This window comes from Carlito syrichta, unplaced genomic scaffold, assembly GCF_000164805.1.
Source record: "Carlito syrichta isolate Samal-C Ts95f unplaced genomic scaffold, Tarsius_syrichta-2.0.1 Scaffold239047, whole genome shotgun sequence".
In the NCBI taxonomy this organism is placed as follows: Eukaryota; Metazoa; Chordata; class Mammalia; order Primates; family Tarsiidae; genus Carlito; species Carlito syrichta.
In genome coordinates, this window is record NW_007183143.1 from 190,308 (window position 1) to 206,880 (window position 16,573).

Here is a 16,573-nt window from a genome sequence, read left to right on the forward strand (position 1 = left end):
AAGATTGACAACTAAAGCCCACTCTTTGGTGGGGCAAGGAGCTGTGAGCTTCTGTGGCCAGTGGACTCCATGAAAGGGAACCGGCTCAAATCACCATGAAAGTGCCACTCCTTCCAAGGCAATTAGAAGCAGTGGGTTGGACCTCTGAGACCTGAAGCCAAGGACCACGCTGCCCGGATCAGGCAACAAGCAGTATAGAAATGCCGCATCTCAAAGCCGGGGCCACAGAGAGCATTGTTGGCCATGTTGCATCAGTACCAGGGAACCAATGATTGTCACTTTCCTTCTCTCTCACTCCCTGCTCTGACTCTGAAGCGTCAAGCAACAGGAGGGGCGGAAGGGAAGGCAGATGGGACATGGACAGCACCTTCCTTGCGACCTGGGTACAGTCTGAGCTGAGCACATGGGAGAAGCTTTATGCTAGATGTGAGGCAAAGGTTTCTGTTGAGACTAGATGGTCTCTCAAATTCAGAACATGAGGTAGAGTTGTCAAAGTGGGATTAGTCAGCACAAGTGACAGCACAGCTAATGGGTTCCGCTTGGGGTTATTTTAAGGGACAAAGGCTGTGGAGCCATCAGCATGTGTATGAAGGAAGAGAAGGTTCCAGCAGAGTTAACTGCACTGTGGCCAGCTGGAGGGCACATTGGATCCTGTCTGCAAGAGAGGGGCCAGGCCACCCCCGGAGCCTGCTCTGCCAGAGGGGTTCCAGCAAGCACTGTGAAGTCCCTTCTCACTCTGACCCATGTAGAAAAGGTCTAAAAGAGTTTGCCTGGCCACACAGAGAATGTTTGAAGCCCTCTGTGGCAGCCTTCTCTGTTTTTGGACATCACATTAGAAAGTCTTGCTAAATTGGCTTGAAACATCTCCCTATTTTTGCCTGAGAGCCAGGCAGGCCAAGCCAGTTCCTTTGGACATGGGAACACAGAGAACAAGGCCTCTCCGATCCAGCAGGGCATGGCCCCAGCCCCCTTTACCACGTCCAGGGAAACAGCAGTCTGGTAGAGTCAGTGCTGTGTGACTGGCTTGTTTAACGTTTATTTTGAGTGTTAGGGGTGTGGATGCTGCAGCAAGTGACTGTCCTCTGAGGTGGCCTGAGGGAGGAGCAGGAATGCCCCAACTGCAGGTTGGGTATCAGCAAACAGTTCAGACCACCCTCTCCCCGTATCCCCTCAGAGCATCCCTGGGTCAGGGGCTAGCCTGTCCTGCAGCACTGAAGGGCGTGAGGGATGAGCAGGGCCTCGGGCTCACAGAGCAGGCAACTCTGGTGGGACGTGGCTAGGGAACGTGCAAAAGGGACCAAGGTACGGTCCAACCTAGAGGGAGGGGGAAGGGGGCATGTGCTGGAGACTGGAGGTCCATGTCCGGTAGCCTTGGGGGTGGAGTGGGTAGCCCAGGCTGGACAGCATGGGCAGTGGTCTCACTCCACAGGTAAGCCCTTCCTGCTCCGTGTTACCCAAGTTTGTATCGGGGCTGCCAGGGCCTTTCACTCGGCCACATCGATGGACAGCATGGCCTTGATCGCAGGGAACCTGTCGCAGGAGAAGTCGGCAAGCAGCTGCTTGGTGCCACTCCGGGTGGGCATGATCTCAAAGCGGATGCGGGACCGCTCCTTGGGGCGCAGGGTTGGCACGCTGAGGGGAAGGGCACGAATCAGTGTTGATGCGAGACACAAAGACCTTGTGCTGGACAGGCCTTCTGTGGCCTCAGGACCTGTGCTGGTGGTGGCTGGTCACCTCTTCAGCTTCCTCTAGCTGCCTCCTGGGTCACTGGCCCCTTAGTCCTGGGACACCTCAACAGGGGACCAGGGAGGAGGTTCCATCATCTCCCAAATATTATAATCCCCCAGGCCAGCTTTTAGCTCAGATGACCTGGTCTTCCCAGGAGTTCGAGTTTGGGTAACCCCTAAACCAAATGCAAGTGTAGATTCTTACGTTTCCAGATCCCCCCAAAGAGTAAAGAACCCAAGACCAGAGAGACTGCTGTCTGCCTGCCCAGGGGCTCTGGTGGGCACCCTCCGCCCCTCTCGCCAGCCCCATGCTGGCACGCAGGCTGGGGACTCACTTGATCTTCAGGTTGCCCAGCAGCAAGCCACTGCCCTCCACCATCAGCACGCAGTCCTTGACCGGCTCATCCAGGGGGTTTGAGAAGAGCATCTGCACGTTCACAGGCTTCCGCACACGAGCCTGGTCCAGCACCTGTGGAGAAGAGGGACGGCCGGGTCAGGACCCAGGCTGCTCTGTGCCTGCCCGCCCCTTGGGGAGGGTGGGGTAGCATTACGTGGTGATGGGGAAGCCGTCGCTGAGGACAAAGGAAGAGAGAGCCATGTACAAAGCCCTCCTGAGTACCAGGCGCACCGACCAGATGGCCCCCCCACATATCCACGCAGGGATTCCTGGGACACTACTGTCCTTACCAAGCTGTGGAGGGGGAGGAGGGGCACGCTGCAGAGGCTGACCCGACTTCAGTTTATCCCCTGCTTCCATTTGGGAGAGTTAGGATACTTTTCATGCGGAATCTGACACCACCACTTTCCTTGGACTTCCTGCTCGTGGGTCTTAATTCTTCCCTTAGAGCCTGAACGTGCCTCTTTGGGAGGCCCCACCGGAGTGGAATAGGGCAGCCACTGGCCCCTGAGGCTGCCATACCCAGGCTCACAGTGCAGCCCCTTCTGCTCTTCGTCACAGGTCTTGGGTCCGCCCAGCTCAGTAGGGCCACCTCTTTCTACACCCCAGTCTACCGATGTCCTTCTAAACTTCCGGAGCCCCGACAATCCCTGTGTACCATGCTGTGGTCTGGGAGGGACTCCAGCACGCACTGTCCTTATTCAGGGGTCAGAGAAGGTGAAGACTGGGTTTGGGGTCAGAAGAGCATCCTGGACTATTTATTCAGACCAAAAGATACAAGCTGTTGTACAAGAAGCAGCCATGACTCTGAACAGACAAGTCATCTCTCAGGGTCTGAACTTCCTCCTCTGAGAAGGAGAGACCGTCATCCATTCCCTCTCAGCAGGGATCAGATGAGATCATGGGTGGGGGAAAGCATTTTGGAGATAGACACTGAAATTATATGACTGGTGGATTTCTTTCTGTCTTCTTTCAAGGATCACTGGAGAGGTTGCTGGGTTTTTTTTTTTGTTGTTGTTGTTGGTCTGGGTTTTGTTTCTCTTGTCACTAATCCTCAGAGCAACCATTTTTCGGTGACAAGGCTGAAGTTCAGACTAATTCAATAACCTGGAAAATTCACACATTGGGAAGGAGCAGAGCTCAGCTGGTTCCAAAGCCTTTGCTCTTTCTGACAGGCCCTGCGATACCTACCGATAATTTGTGAATAATTGAAGCAACGTAGAGACCATGACCTGGACTATCATTTCTCCCATGGACTCATTTAAGTGCATGGCATCATTTGAGATTGAAGCCGAATTTTATGCTATTGGAATATAACAAAGCTACATAAATGGTGCCATATTTTTCACACTGACATTTGAGATTTCCTTGGATTTGTTTTTCTTTCTTGGGTGCTGCTCACCATCTATTGACCCAGATCTGTAAGTGCACCCAGGGGGGATACTGAGGGCCACCAAAAAACCTGCCTTGGATTGCCACAGGCCACGGTCCAATTTGAAGGAACAATGCTCCGGTTTTCTGGTGGTCTGATTCCATGGTCTCAGGTCCTCAGTGCTAATTGCCAATTGGTGCTATGTGAAATAATGGGGTCTTACCCAAATTATCATCTTTTCATACAGATCATTTTCACGAGTTTAAAAATCTGTGCCCTGCTCTGAGTGAGCTGTGTACTGATCCATTCAATCAAGACAAGGATGCCTTGATTCTCTGAGGGCGTAAGCGGAAAAAAGAATGTGCCTAAAAAAAGGGAAGATTGGGAGTCTTTTGAAAAGATTACATCAGAGAGTTCATGGTGGCACATGGCTAGCTTGAATATATTCTGATTTCCTTTCTAAAGATATTACAGTGTCTTTAAAGAGAAAGGAGACTCGCTATGGAAATCCACAAGATGCAGAGTCAAAGTGTTGAATGAAAGATACCACTGCAAGAAGGTTGGAGGATATTGGCTAAAGGAATATAATGGGGAAAAAACCACCTTTGTTTAAACATGGATCATTTTAAGGCAAAAAATTTCATCACTGAACTGGCCGCCACCCAGCCTTGTTTCCCAGCTCAGGAGTTGGAGTAGGCACTCGTCTGTGCACAGAGATGGGGAAAGCTTCTTAGGAAGGCCTTGGGAAGCAGGAGAGGTTTCACAGGCTGGGGACAAGCATGGTTGACAGTGAAGGGAAGACTGCAAGCCCAGAGCCCAGGGACTCTGTCCCAATCCTGCCCCAAGAAGGAGGCTGTCTCTCTTGTACAAATACTGATTATCTACTAAGATCTTGTGCCAAGGGAGACAGTGGTGAAATTAGAACAGAGGTATCACCTGCCCTTGTGGAGTTTACAGTTGGGGTGGGGTGTGCAATCAAATAATTGCACAAAGAAAGATATGATTTCAGCTGGGACAAATGCCAGGAAGGAAGAGGACAGGCGGCTCTGAGGATAACTAGGCCCAGGACGAATTTGGGAGGTCAGGAAATGACACCCTCCAAGGGAAGTATTTTGTTATCTTGATGACAGAGTTACAGCAACTGAGACTCAGATTAAGGGACCTGCTCAGTGTCACCACTGATAAATGAAGTGGCCCAGATACAGCGCCAGGCCCATTTGGTGACACCGCCCAAGGTCTGAACTACTGCTTCTCTCTGCTGCCCGCAAACTGGCTGTCCAGTCACTGGCTCCCTAAGGTGGAGAACTGACCCCTCATCCTGAAGCATAGTCCACACTAACCATGATAGTGAAAAGGTACAAGCAAAGGCTAGCTCCCTGGGAGGACCAGACCGCTCATCAGAGATGGCTCCCTGTATCCCCCTGCTGCCCTCTGTCTGAAGTTGGGAATCCCTGCAGCTAGGGTGCAGTTTAGGGAGGGGGTGAGGCCGGGGCATCCATGACTCCTCTAGTAATCTGGGACTTGGGAAGCTAGTGGCATTGGGACTGGACAGGAAAAACAATTACTGTCTTGACCACTGGGGCAGATGGTAGATACAGCAGATGAGGGAGGACCTGACTCATGAGGCTATTGGTTGGACTCCTAGGGAAGAAAGACCTCATCTTCTCTGCCCATCCATCTGCCAGTCTTCGTCTGGCCTCTTACCCCTCAGATCTGTGCTGCCTGGTTCTGGTGCCCTCTACCCTGGGCTGGGGGAATCGGGCTAGAGGGTAGAAGGTAAGGAATAGGCTAAGGGCTAGAGGGTAAGGAACAGGCTTGAAGTCAGCACAGGTGCTCCTGCTTGGCGCTGAGGAAGGGATAGAGTAGCACTAGGGGCCTCACATAGACCTGTGAGCCCCAATGCCTGGGCTCCTGAGAAGCAAACGAAAGTAAACCCCAAAGCAGAGAAAGCAGAGTCCTTGTCCTCAACAATCTGAAGATGCTGTGGCTGGCTAGGGACATCTTGGGAAAGGCAGGCTGGAAGTCCCAGGGTCCTTTAAGGTATAACCCTGGCTCTGGCCGTAACTGGTTGCTCCCTTTCCTCTGTGCCTCGGTGTACACATGTATAAAATAGCAGGACACAGGATCACAACTCTAGGCTCCTCAGGGTCTAGGATTCTGTGAGTCCAGGGTCCAGAGCCTTGAGGGATGCATGTGAGTCATGCCTGCTTCTGGTCTAGTCCACAAACAGGCACCTGGGCTGAGGCCCTAGAAGGACAGCTTAATTTGCCACGGGCAGAATCCACCCCTGTGCCTCTCTGCGACTCCTGAGCCTGGAACTACCCAGAACACAGCAGATGCTCAGCTGCTGAGGGAGCGAACAAACTGAACAGAGTTCTTCCAGTCCCCTCCTCGGCTGATACCCCCAGTGGATCTAGAACTAGAATCTGAGAAGCTGCCAGGCACATGTGCTTATCTCACCAGGCAGGAAGCAAGAACAGTGACCTGAGTGGGAGTTCTCAGCTGGACCCTCTGGCAAAGGCCCGACCCGAGCCAGGCCCAGTTCTCTGCCCTTCCCAGCAGGAATAGACTTTCCCTTGTGGTCTGGGAGCGCTGAGGCTCACGGGAACGGGGAGCGGGTGGGGCTGTTGGCAGCTGGGCTGGCTGGGGGAGGCATCCCTTCCCATCCTGTTACCTCCAGAGTCAGGGTGGGGTTGTCCAGAATGACGTCCCGCTCCACCACCACCTCTGCTTCTTCAGGGACCTTGCACACAGCTGTGATCCGGATCATGTTGTCCGCCTTCAGGTACTTCTCATACTGAGCATATGAGATCTTCACGGGATACTCTGCTTCTGCAAGGACAAGCCAGGGGAATAGGGTGAGAGGGAGTAGGGACAGCTTCTTCAGAACGGACGCCAAGCCAAGCCAGGGCAAGCTAGCAGGAGATCTATAGCCCAGGGCTTAACTGAGCCCTCCCGGGCCAGGCCCCATAGGAAGCTTCCCCCTGGGCAGGGTGGGCTCCAGGGAGAGCCCAGGGAGGGACCAGGGCTCTGGGTGGGCAGACTTGCAGAAAGATAGGCTTGCCGGGGCTGAAGTTGCTGAGGCTTCTTCCCCACCTTGGGAGGTGTTGGAGGGCAAGTGTCTAAGGTAGGGGAAGAATGCAAACGCTACCTGACTGTACCTGACTGCCTCATGACAATGACAATCACAATAATAACACAGTAACAGGTGGGAAGGGAAGCTGGGTGCTGGGGAAATACATGCTTAGGGCCCTCCTAGTAATCTTATGACCTGGGGTTCTATTACAGCAGCTTCCAGAACTGCCTTTCTACCATGGTCTCTCCTGCTTCTAAATTCACACACCAGTCAGATGAAGCGTTCGTGTTTGTTTTTTTTTTTTCTTTTTCTAAGTCATGTCTCTCCTCTTCCATGTCACTTCAAAGATCTTCCATGAAGTCAGCCATGGTGGCTCACACCTGTAATCCCAGAACTTTGGGAGGCTGAGGTGAGACAGCTGATGGAGCCCAGGAATTTAATTTGAGGCTAACCTGGGCAATGTAGTGAGACTTCATCTCTACAAAAATTAAAAAGAAAAAATTATCCAGGCACGGTGGCATGTGCCCGTAGTCCCAGCTACTCAGGAGCATCACCTGAGCCTAGAATGTCAAGGCTGTGGTGAGCCATGGGTGACAGTGAGACTCAGACTCAAAAAAAAACAAAAACAAAAACAAAACCACAGCAAAGTGGGGACCAAATGTAGGCCCCAACTTTACCTGTATGATGACCACTTGTATACCTACTTCTGAATTGTACCCTACATCTTTAAAATTAAATAAATTTTAAAAACACACACAAACGTCCATGGCTCCTTGCTGCCTCAGGGCTAAAGTTCGGGTCCCTCAACCTGACCCTGCACCCCCTGATCCCGACTCACCACTCCCTTAAAAGAACCTTCTGCATTTCTCATGAGACAAAACAGGTACCTTTATACCCTGGCACTTTGATGCCCATGGTCCCCTCAGATGGAAATCCCTCTTCCAGCTTCTCTCCATGTACACAGCTCCTCCCCAAGGATCCTCTTCTGACACCACAGGCCACAGGGCTCTCTCCCTCTCCTGATGTTCCTGGGGTTACCCTTGCCCAGGCAGTCATGCTGGGTGGCCTGGGAGTGTCCTGGCACCCACAGTGTCACAGACTCTTTCAGGTAAGACTGTAAGGAGAACATTGCCTCTGCTTCCAGCACTGGGGGAATTTGCCATGGCTGCCCTGAATGTAGAGAGGACAGTCCCTTGCAACAGCTGGTTTAACCCTCCTGGTCAGTGACCAATGAGGCTCAGAAAGGGAGGGAGACTTAACCAGGGTCATCCAGCAAGTGGCAACAGGACTTCAAGACCACTGCACCTGCCTCCTCCCGGGTCCCAAGTCACTTTGCTGTCTCTTGCAAAAAGATTTTTTTTTTTTGAGTTGGAGTCTCACTCTGTCACCCAGACTGGAGTGCAGTGCACGTTCCTGGCCACTGCAGTCTCGACCTGTTGGGCTCTGGCGATCCTTCTGCCTCAGCCTTCCGAGTAGCTGGAACTACAGGTGCGCGCTACCACGCCCGGCTAATTTTTGATTTGTTGTAGGGATGAGATCTCATCAAGTTGCCCAGGTGGGTCTCAAACCTGCGAGCTCAGGCAATCCGCTCATCTTGGCCTCCCAAAGTGCTAGGATTACAGGCTGGGCCACTGAACCTGGCCTCAAAAAGATTTTTTTAGCCATTTCCCTTCTGTGAATTTTATGATCTCCAAAGTATGTCTTCCTTTGAGATCTGAAGGTCAATAACAGCTAGGCATTTGCTTCTGATCTAGAGATTTCTGCTAAAATTCTGCCTGAAGACAGATTCTAAGGAAGCCACCTTTTGATAGGTGTGACACCTCTCAGTTTCTCTACAGACAGAATTCCTTCAAGATGGGCTGTGTAATTAATCAGTTTCTATTTGTTCCTTATATGAACCACCCCACCCCTGCTAATCTGCTTGGTAAGTCCCAACTTTTCACAACAGCTTGAAGGATTTTGCCAATGTGGGCACACCTGCGTTCCAATCCTGTGGCACCTGCCTTCATCCGCTCCACCTTGTTCCCTTCTCATCCCTGCCACCCAGGACAAGGAGTCACTGTTCCCCAGTACTCAGACTTCTAAGAAATCCTTGTCAATGTTGTCAGGAATTCAGAAACTCCGTCCAGCCCTGAGCAGTTGTGGGGGAACAGTGCTCCTTGTCCTGGGTGGCAGGGGTTCACAGCCCTGTGGTTACTGCAACCCTTCCACGGTCCAACCTGAAAAGTGATTTGTTGAGGGACGGGGCTGAGGGGAGATAGGTGGCAGCAACACAACATAGAAAATAGGAGGGGCACTGGGTTTAGTATCAGGAAACCTAGGACTAAGACCAGGCACTGCCACTTATGAGCTATGACACTTAATTTCTTTTCTTTCCTTCCTTTTTTTTTTTTTTTGAGTTGGGGTCTCACTCCGTCGCCCAGGCTGGAGTGCAGTGGCACGCTCACAGCCACCCCAGCGTCGACCTGCTGGGCTCTGGCGATTTCTCCACCTCAGCCTTCCAAGTAGCCGGAACTACAGGTGCACACTACTATGTCCAGCTAATTTTTTTTTTATTTATTGTAGAGTTGAGTTCTTGCGAAGTTGCCCATGCTGGTCTCAAACCCTCAGGCTTAGGCAATCCACTCTCCTCGGCCTCCCAAAGTGCTGTGATTACAGGCTGAGCCACTGAGCCTGGCACACTTAATTTCTTAAGCAAGTCATAAATCTCTCTAAGCCTCCCTTTCTGCCTCTTTAAAATGAATACTGAAATCCATTTTTTTTTTAGGTCAAGTGAGGTGGTATACAAGGACATACTCTGCCAGCCGTGAGGTGGTATACAGGTGGTATATCACCCATCAGTGATATTGTTTCCTGGCTATGAACCATCAAAGCCTACCTCCCTCCTTCCCCAGGGCATAGAAGGATTTGGGTCGGCACCACTCTGACTGGCACTGTTCATAGAGACAGCAACTGCCAAAGCATCACGACCCACAGCTCAATCACAGGGGCCATGTGCTGCTCTATCTTTAGTTGGCTGACTAACCTAGAGCCCAGAAGATACCCCATAGCCCCAGAAGACTGTCAGCCACCTTGGATCTGTGGAGCCCCACCAACTACAGGATGAGTTACCTTCCTCGGGATCCAGGGACATTGTGACGGAGTCCTCCCACACCTCGTGTACAAGCGTGCCATTGTAGACGATGGTCCAGGCGGTCATGTTCACTGTCACTATCTTCGGATCACTGGTCAGGTTTTTGAGCTGCAGGACCAGGCTGACTTCTTTGCCCACTGCCAGCAAGCCCATGACCTTGAATTTCCCAGAGATGCTGGGCTCCCGTTCCTCTAATTCCAAACGCCCTGAAGATGTTGGTCCAAATGATGCATTGGGTTTCAGTTTCCCCAAAGCCTTTTGGAACACTTCTCTTTCCTGGCTGGAACCTGTGTGGTGGGAAAAGAGAGGAGCATCTCAGGGATGCAGGGCAACCTGGGACAAAGGACAGTGTCCTGCCGGGAAAGGTGGCCTGGGACGAACGCTGGCTCACTGCTGCCCCAGGATGCTGCTCCAGGTGAGTGTTCGACCTCCACAGGTCTCCCTCTCACCTGCCTTAACCTGAGACTCCCAGACCAGCTGGTCTCTAGTGCTTTTCCAATCAGTTCTACATTTCGAAGACTGTAGAGAAAGCCTAACCGGCACTTGCACAAAGTTACTATATGGCTTGGTCATCTGTTTATGTTAATTAAGTTAGGTTTCTTTTTTCTAATAAGAGGTCTTTTGTGAGACTGAAAGAACAAACAGGTAATTTTGAAATAAATCACAAAAATTGAGCAGAAAATGGCTAGAATTCATAAGCCAAAAATAAGGGTATGATTTAGAACTGACTTCATTCAAAACACTTTCAAAACAGGTGACCATGTTCTTCTACTAAAGAAAAACAAGAGTCAAGGAGTGACACTTTGTGCCAGTCGACAAGGCCTTTCCATGACTGGTATGGTGACAAGTGATGACTAAGTTAAATTGTTGAGAGATTTCAGGTCTCAAAATGCAAGGGCTGGATAAAAGGATGGGTTTTGGACACTGACTCAGCCTATGGGTGCTGCTGAGTGTGATGGCATAAGTAGTCCATAGAGAATGACAGTGATGTGCCCGAAAATGGCTCTCAGGGCACTGCGAGTTGAGTAACCAGCCATAAGCCACATCTGGGCTGACTAAGCAGTTCGCATAAGGCCTTGACCTGAGTTAGACCTGCTGTAAGGAGGTGTTGACCTTCCAGGAACACAGAGAGGTACACAGAGAAGAATGGCTATGTTTACATCTATAAATCACACGTATGGTCCCCCACCCTCCCCAACCAACCTGGAAATTAAGCCACGAGATGGCTTATGATAAGCACTTGATATGCCGCAGGCCCATTCCCACAAGTTACGTGTAACAACTGGAAGAGACTTCAGAGACCAACTTGTCCAAGTCCCTCATGTTAGCATTAAGACCTTAAGAGAAGCGACTGGTCCAGACCACTCTGAAGATCTGAGGCCAAGAGGGAGCCAGTCCTCAGGTGTCTGAACCCCTGGTCTAAGGTTCCTCCCTCACACCCTACTAAAAAGGAGGCAGGCTGCCAGATTACCTAAGTTGCTAGCTCCTGGTGGGCTGGGTTCCTTCTGGTGCCTTCCCATCCTCTGGTTGAGTCGTAAGTCCACACCCAGAGCTGAAGGCTGTGCACGGGCCTCAGCCTTCTGTGCCTGCGACCTTGAAGCAGGTATGTTTGCTCAATGAGGCTTAGAGCTGCGATACCTATATAGGTCACCTGCTCGGCTTACTCAAGACTGAGCTTCTTCCTGCTGCTGTTTTCTCCCTTTGGTGTTGCTGTTGCATCAATACTTAGCAACCCGTTTTATGAGCTTTTCCTCCCTGGGGCCCTCAGAAACAAGCTGGACTCATTAGGAAAGAAGAGCTGGGCAACACCAAGCAGGGTGATCTGTCCTGCTGTCACGCAGGGCTAGGGTGCTGCCAGGAGTCCTGCAGGGAACCCCTCCCAATCTCATGGCTGGCTCCTCTCCATTGTTTAGGGGGTTTGGCTGGGACAGCCAGAGTCCCCAAGAAACAGGATTAAAGTGTGAGAGTTAGGTAAGGAGACCCACAGGATCATAACTCCATATAAGCAGAGCCTGTAAAATAGCCGCCTTGGGAGGTCATTGTTCCAGTGAGGCTATAGGTGTTCAAATCAGTAAGGTCACCACTGTTGTTTATTAAGTCTTCATTGTGTGCCTGGCATTGCTCTTGGCATGCGGTGTACATTGGCTCATTTAAATTCTACCGAAAACAAGCACTGCTGTTCTCACTCTATAGGGGGGGAGAGAGGGGTCAGAGATCACAAGAAGCACGTGTGAGGTGGTCAAGTTAAGAGAGGAAGGCCTGAAGTTCACCTTGGGCCCCAGGTGTTTTGCTTGCTGGTCCCTGACACTTTTTTGCATCATGACATGTTTCAAAATATTGTTCTATCTACCCCCACCCCCACCCCATCTTCAGTCTCTGTTGCCTCCCCAGAGCCCAGCATGAAGCCAGCACTTAGTAAGGTCTCAGAATGTGTTTATTGACTGAGCAAAAGTCCATCTGACCTCAACCCTGGGAACGGCCCACAGAGGCAGACTGGGGGCAAATGGAGGCCACCAATCTCATTACCTTAGGGCTGGGCCTCAAAATATCTACAAGCATCAGTTCCCAGAGGGGTCACCCAGCTGGACTTGGAGTCAGACTCCTTCCCCCATGCTTAGCTTTTGCAAACCCGGCCAACACCAACAGCCAGCAGTTGCTCAGAGGTTTAGGGCTCACTTCAGGGTGTACTGTGGGCACCTTTATGAGAGTACTTCTCTCGACCCCTCACAACCGACTGTGAGGATCAATGGAATCAAGGATTTCAAAGCATTTTAGAAAGAGTGAGATGTTGACCCCACTTGGGAGTATCCATGGTCTGCTAGAACAAGTGCTAAGTTACTTTGGGCTGTTTCTAGAAACGAACTTCACCTTCAAATGCAGAACTTTTGACACTATTGAGAATCCTCAAAGAGACAAACTGTTGGTTCCGAAAGCAACCTCTAGGCCACACATGTAACTGGAGTCAAGGCAGCCTCATAGCTCCTGGCCTTCCAAGGTGACTAGGGGAGGTCAGGGACTTCAGGGGAATGGATGCCTGAGACGCCAGGGACCTGGGCACTCTCCTCATTACACACCATGTGGCTTCTTGGGGGGCCTCTGAGTGTACACAGCACAAGCCCACATCTCTGGGTTTCTCTGTCTGCTTCTTTTTCAGATGGTGTTTTCTGCCTATATTTCTGGAGGCCAGGGGAACAGACTGACTAAGAAATCTCTCCCAAAGCCCTTGCAGGCCATCCACAGGGCTGTGTCTCTCCCTGTGATGCTCAGTCACAGTGCTGTTGCCCCACTTGTGCAACTGAGAAAGGGACACAGCTGGAGATGAGCTGGGCTGACAGCCTCCTGTGCCCTGCAGCAAACTTGCACTTGGCATTGCGGCTGCCCGTGATGGTTTTGTTCCCGCTGGAGACGGTCCTGGGAGTTGGGTGTTAGATGCCAGGGAGCAATCCTATCATTCAGGCAGAACTGGCTGCAGGTGAGGGGAGGAGAGAGGGCGAGGCCTTTGCTCCTTTCCATGCTCAGAGCTGTTCTCCCACCATGGGGCCCCATGTGCCCCGCCCCGTCAGCATCCCTCCTACCTTCTGGGTACTTGTACTTCTCGGTGACGTCCACGCGGGAGTTGCTGCCCACCGCCTTGGTGCTGATGTACCTGCCAATGGAGCGGGTGTCCACGGAATTCTGCCTCTGCTTGCCTGTGTTGCTATCGTACAGCCAGGTTATGCGGTCGGCGTTCACCTCCGCGAAGATGAAGGGCATGTCGTAATCCAGGTTCACGTCCCCCTCTCGGATACCATTGACTGAAGCAGGGCCGCACTGGAACACCCCTGGTGGCCAGGGTGCAGAGGCTGGATACGTGCCAAGGCTGGGCCCACCTCCCCAGGGCCCACCCCTCTGAGGCCTTCCCTGAACATTCCATCTCCCACCTCTGCTCCACCTAAACTCCTTCGGCCTTGACCATCTGCTCCACCCCCATGGCATTCAGCAGAGACCCTCCTTGCCTATTGGCCACCCGGAGTGAACGCCACTTCTATATAAGACGGTCTCAGCCCTGCATTCCATGGGTGCCTAGCCCAAGTCGACCTAATTTTTTGGTCTGTTTCTTAAAGAGAAAAGTCTTGCTGTTTCATGCGCAAGGCAGTTGTGTCTTTTCTGCCTCTGCAAAGCATTCTCCCCTAAAAGGCCGCAGCTCTCCTGTTTGCGAAGACCTCCCTGAACACAGGCCCACAGGGCTCTGTCCTTCTTCTGAGCTCCCAAGTCTGACCACCGCTTTCCTCCTCTTAGCTCTCAGCATATAGGTAGCTCAGGTAGATAGACAGGTCTTCTCGGGGACTTTCAACTTTTTTTTCTTTTTACCATGACCCCTAGAAAGAAATACACTTGACATCTTGGCACACTTGTGATACTGAAGCAAAAATTCCACAGGACAATAGTGCTTAGTCTTACTATATTGAATGAGCCTTAGTATTTTATGTCTCCCCCCCTTTCCATTTCATTTCATTTCTTAAAATGATGGTCACAACCTAGTATCTTGTTTTAATAATCACTAATAGGTTGCAATGAAAAAATTGAAAAATAGTGTCCTAGAAGACACTGGAGGTTTACAATTACTTCCCAGCCCCCAAATCAAGTACATGCATTGAGGGGCTAGAGGTTGAGAGTGGGGTGAGACTTCATTTTTGTTGTAAATCCTTTTGGAATGGTTTGATTTTCTTTTTTCCAGCTATGGGGACATATTACTTAATTTTTTTTTTTTTTTTTTTTAGTGTTTGAAAGAAATAACTCAAAATGAAAGCAACAGACAAAAACATGCTTTGGAGGTCAGAAGAGGGAGAAGAAAAGGCTCCTGGCAAGACTGGGACCCCACCTTGGTGGGTGAAGAGGGGAGAGAGGATGGGGCGATGGGGTGGGAGCACAGGCCTGGGAGGGCACGGAGGGGGCAGCCTGTGGGAGGATGAGCTCGGTGTGGCTGCTGTGGGAGTGATCAGGGAGGCCCTGAGTGCAGCAGTGAGTATGGACTAACTCCAAGGACCAAGGGGATTGCAGGTTTCTGTGTTGGGAGGAATGGGCCACCAGAGGCAGTGCGTGAAAATCATTATTGGCACAGAACAGCGTCTGTCCCTTGTCACCTAGCCTGTGCCAGGTGTCTGCGGCAGCGGCAGCAACCAGCATGGGTGCTGGGAAGGTACTCATTTCAACAGCATCCTGAGCCAAACAAACTTAGCGGAGGAAGTCTATTTTTAGAATAATTTTGTTTTAATTCCCCAAATGGAGAGGGCCTTTGAGGTACGCCCCTGTGTTGCTGTCCGCTACTGTGAATAACTGAGAGGCTTAGAACCACGCCCAGAGAAGGGCTGGCGGGAAGGTTACCTTGGCTCCTCTCCTGAGGGGTGCCGTCCAACACCTGCCATCCACCAAACGAGTGGCCCAGGTCTGTCCGTACAAACCAGCCTTCATTCCAGACGTGGAAATTCCTGCAGACAGAACCAGAAGCTGCCGAGCGTGCCCAAGGCCACACAGCAGGTGAGTGGCAACACACCACATCTTTGCCCTGACAGTGCAATGCCTGGATAGGCATTGAATGAGTTTTCCCTGTGACAGTTATCGTGCTAAGCCCTGGTGAGCACTGTGTCATGGAAATCCTCACGGCACTTTCCCACTGTGAAACGGGTACTATTTTTATGCCCATCTCATGGGGTGGGATGCAAGGGAACTGAGCCTCAGAGAAGTCAAGCAGCTAACGATGGCAGAATCAAAATGTGGATCCATGTATGCTTAGCTCCAAAACTGAAGCCTTGGCCAGCATGCTCTATTGCTTTTTTGGGGAGCAGAAAAATCTAGGCTGGATTCAGCTACCAGCAGACAAACTCACACTGATTTCCCTCTGTGCCCTGTTGGGGTACACGTCTGTGTTTGGTGTGGGCTGATAATGAGTGGGGCTGTAACAGCAGTGACAGGCCTGGCTAAGAGACACACAGCCTCTTGCTGGGGTCTGGGTGAAAGAATGACACATACCAGTCCTCAAACATTCTTTACCTCACGTCTCAGTCTGTCAGCCTCAGCCACTGCTCACCCCTCACAGGCACATAGGTAGCCAAAGTCTTATTCATTCCATCCCTCAGTTCTTCCCCCTTTTCCTCCTCTTTACTCCCACGGAAACCACAGTAATGCTGACCTTGGCAGTTTTCGGTTCCACTTGAAGATAATACAAGTTCAACATAAATCCAAGTTCTAGCCAACAGGAAAAACAATTATTTTAAACTTGTGAGATGGAAGATGATTTCAAGCAGACCACCCACTTCAGAAGCCATAGAGGAAAAGACTAATATATTTGACTGTGTAAAAAATATTAAAGTTATATACAAACAAATACAAAGCCAGTAGTTCTATTTATGACACTGAGGATAAGCTCATAACAGATGAGCCCTCTTGCATAGAATGATGACCTCTGGGGAAAAAATAGAAAAGACAACTACCCGAGAGAGAACAAAGCAGGATGATTTGAAGGAAGGGGTTGAAACTTGGAGGAAGCAGCCAGCCTGCTTCCAGCAGTGACAATTTTGTTGACTTTGCCCTAAGGACAGGCCCCGGTGTGGGGAGGGGGTCATGCAGAGTAGTAAAAACTCCACAGCTTTTTGACCTAAGGAACCAAGAACAGAGCCTAAGACCTGGGTTGCTAGAGGATGAGGGCAGGCCTGGAAAGAAAGATCAAGGAAACTCTTCCTAAACCTCTGGGTGACCCCAAACCACACATGTATTAGGTAGACTAAGCGGCTCACAAAATAGAAGAGCACTGGACAGCTTGTAGTTTGAGTCTACCCAAGATGGGCAGTTCCAGTAAAATAACAAAATCCAGACATGTCCAATGTCCATG

The 16,573-nt window shown here is 50.9% G+C and overlaps 1 protein-coding gene across 1 annotated transcript in view; it reads right to left on the reverse strand.

Moving 5' to 3' along the window:
* Nucleotides 1-1,309: 1,309 nt before the first annotated feature.
* TGM3 (transglutaminase 3) overlaps nucleotides 1,310-16,573 on the reverse strand; it is an 84,620-nt gene continuing 69,356 nt past the window's right edge. The window contains exons 12-17 of the mRNA XM_021709492.1: nucleotides 15,070-15,173; nucleotides 13,281-13,526; nucleotides 9,684-9,992; nucleotides 6,171-6,328; nucleotides 2,063-2,196; nucleotides 1,310-1,632 (exon numbers count right to left, since the gene is read on the reverse strand). Coding sequence (XP_021565167.1) covers nucleotides 1,485-1,632; nucleotides 2,063-2,196; nucleotides 6,171-6,328; nucleotides 9,684-9,992; nucleotides 13,281-13,526; nucleotides 15,070-15,173 — 1,099 coding nt within the window. The 3' untranslated portion in view covers nucleotides 1,310-1,484. The remainder of the gene's footprint in view (nucleotides 1,633-2,062; nucleotides 2,197-6,170; nucleotides 6,329-9,683; nucleotides 9,993-13,280; nucleotides 13,527-15,069; nucleotides 15,174-16,573) is intronic.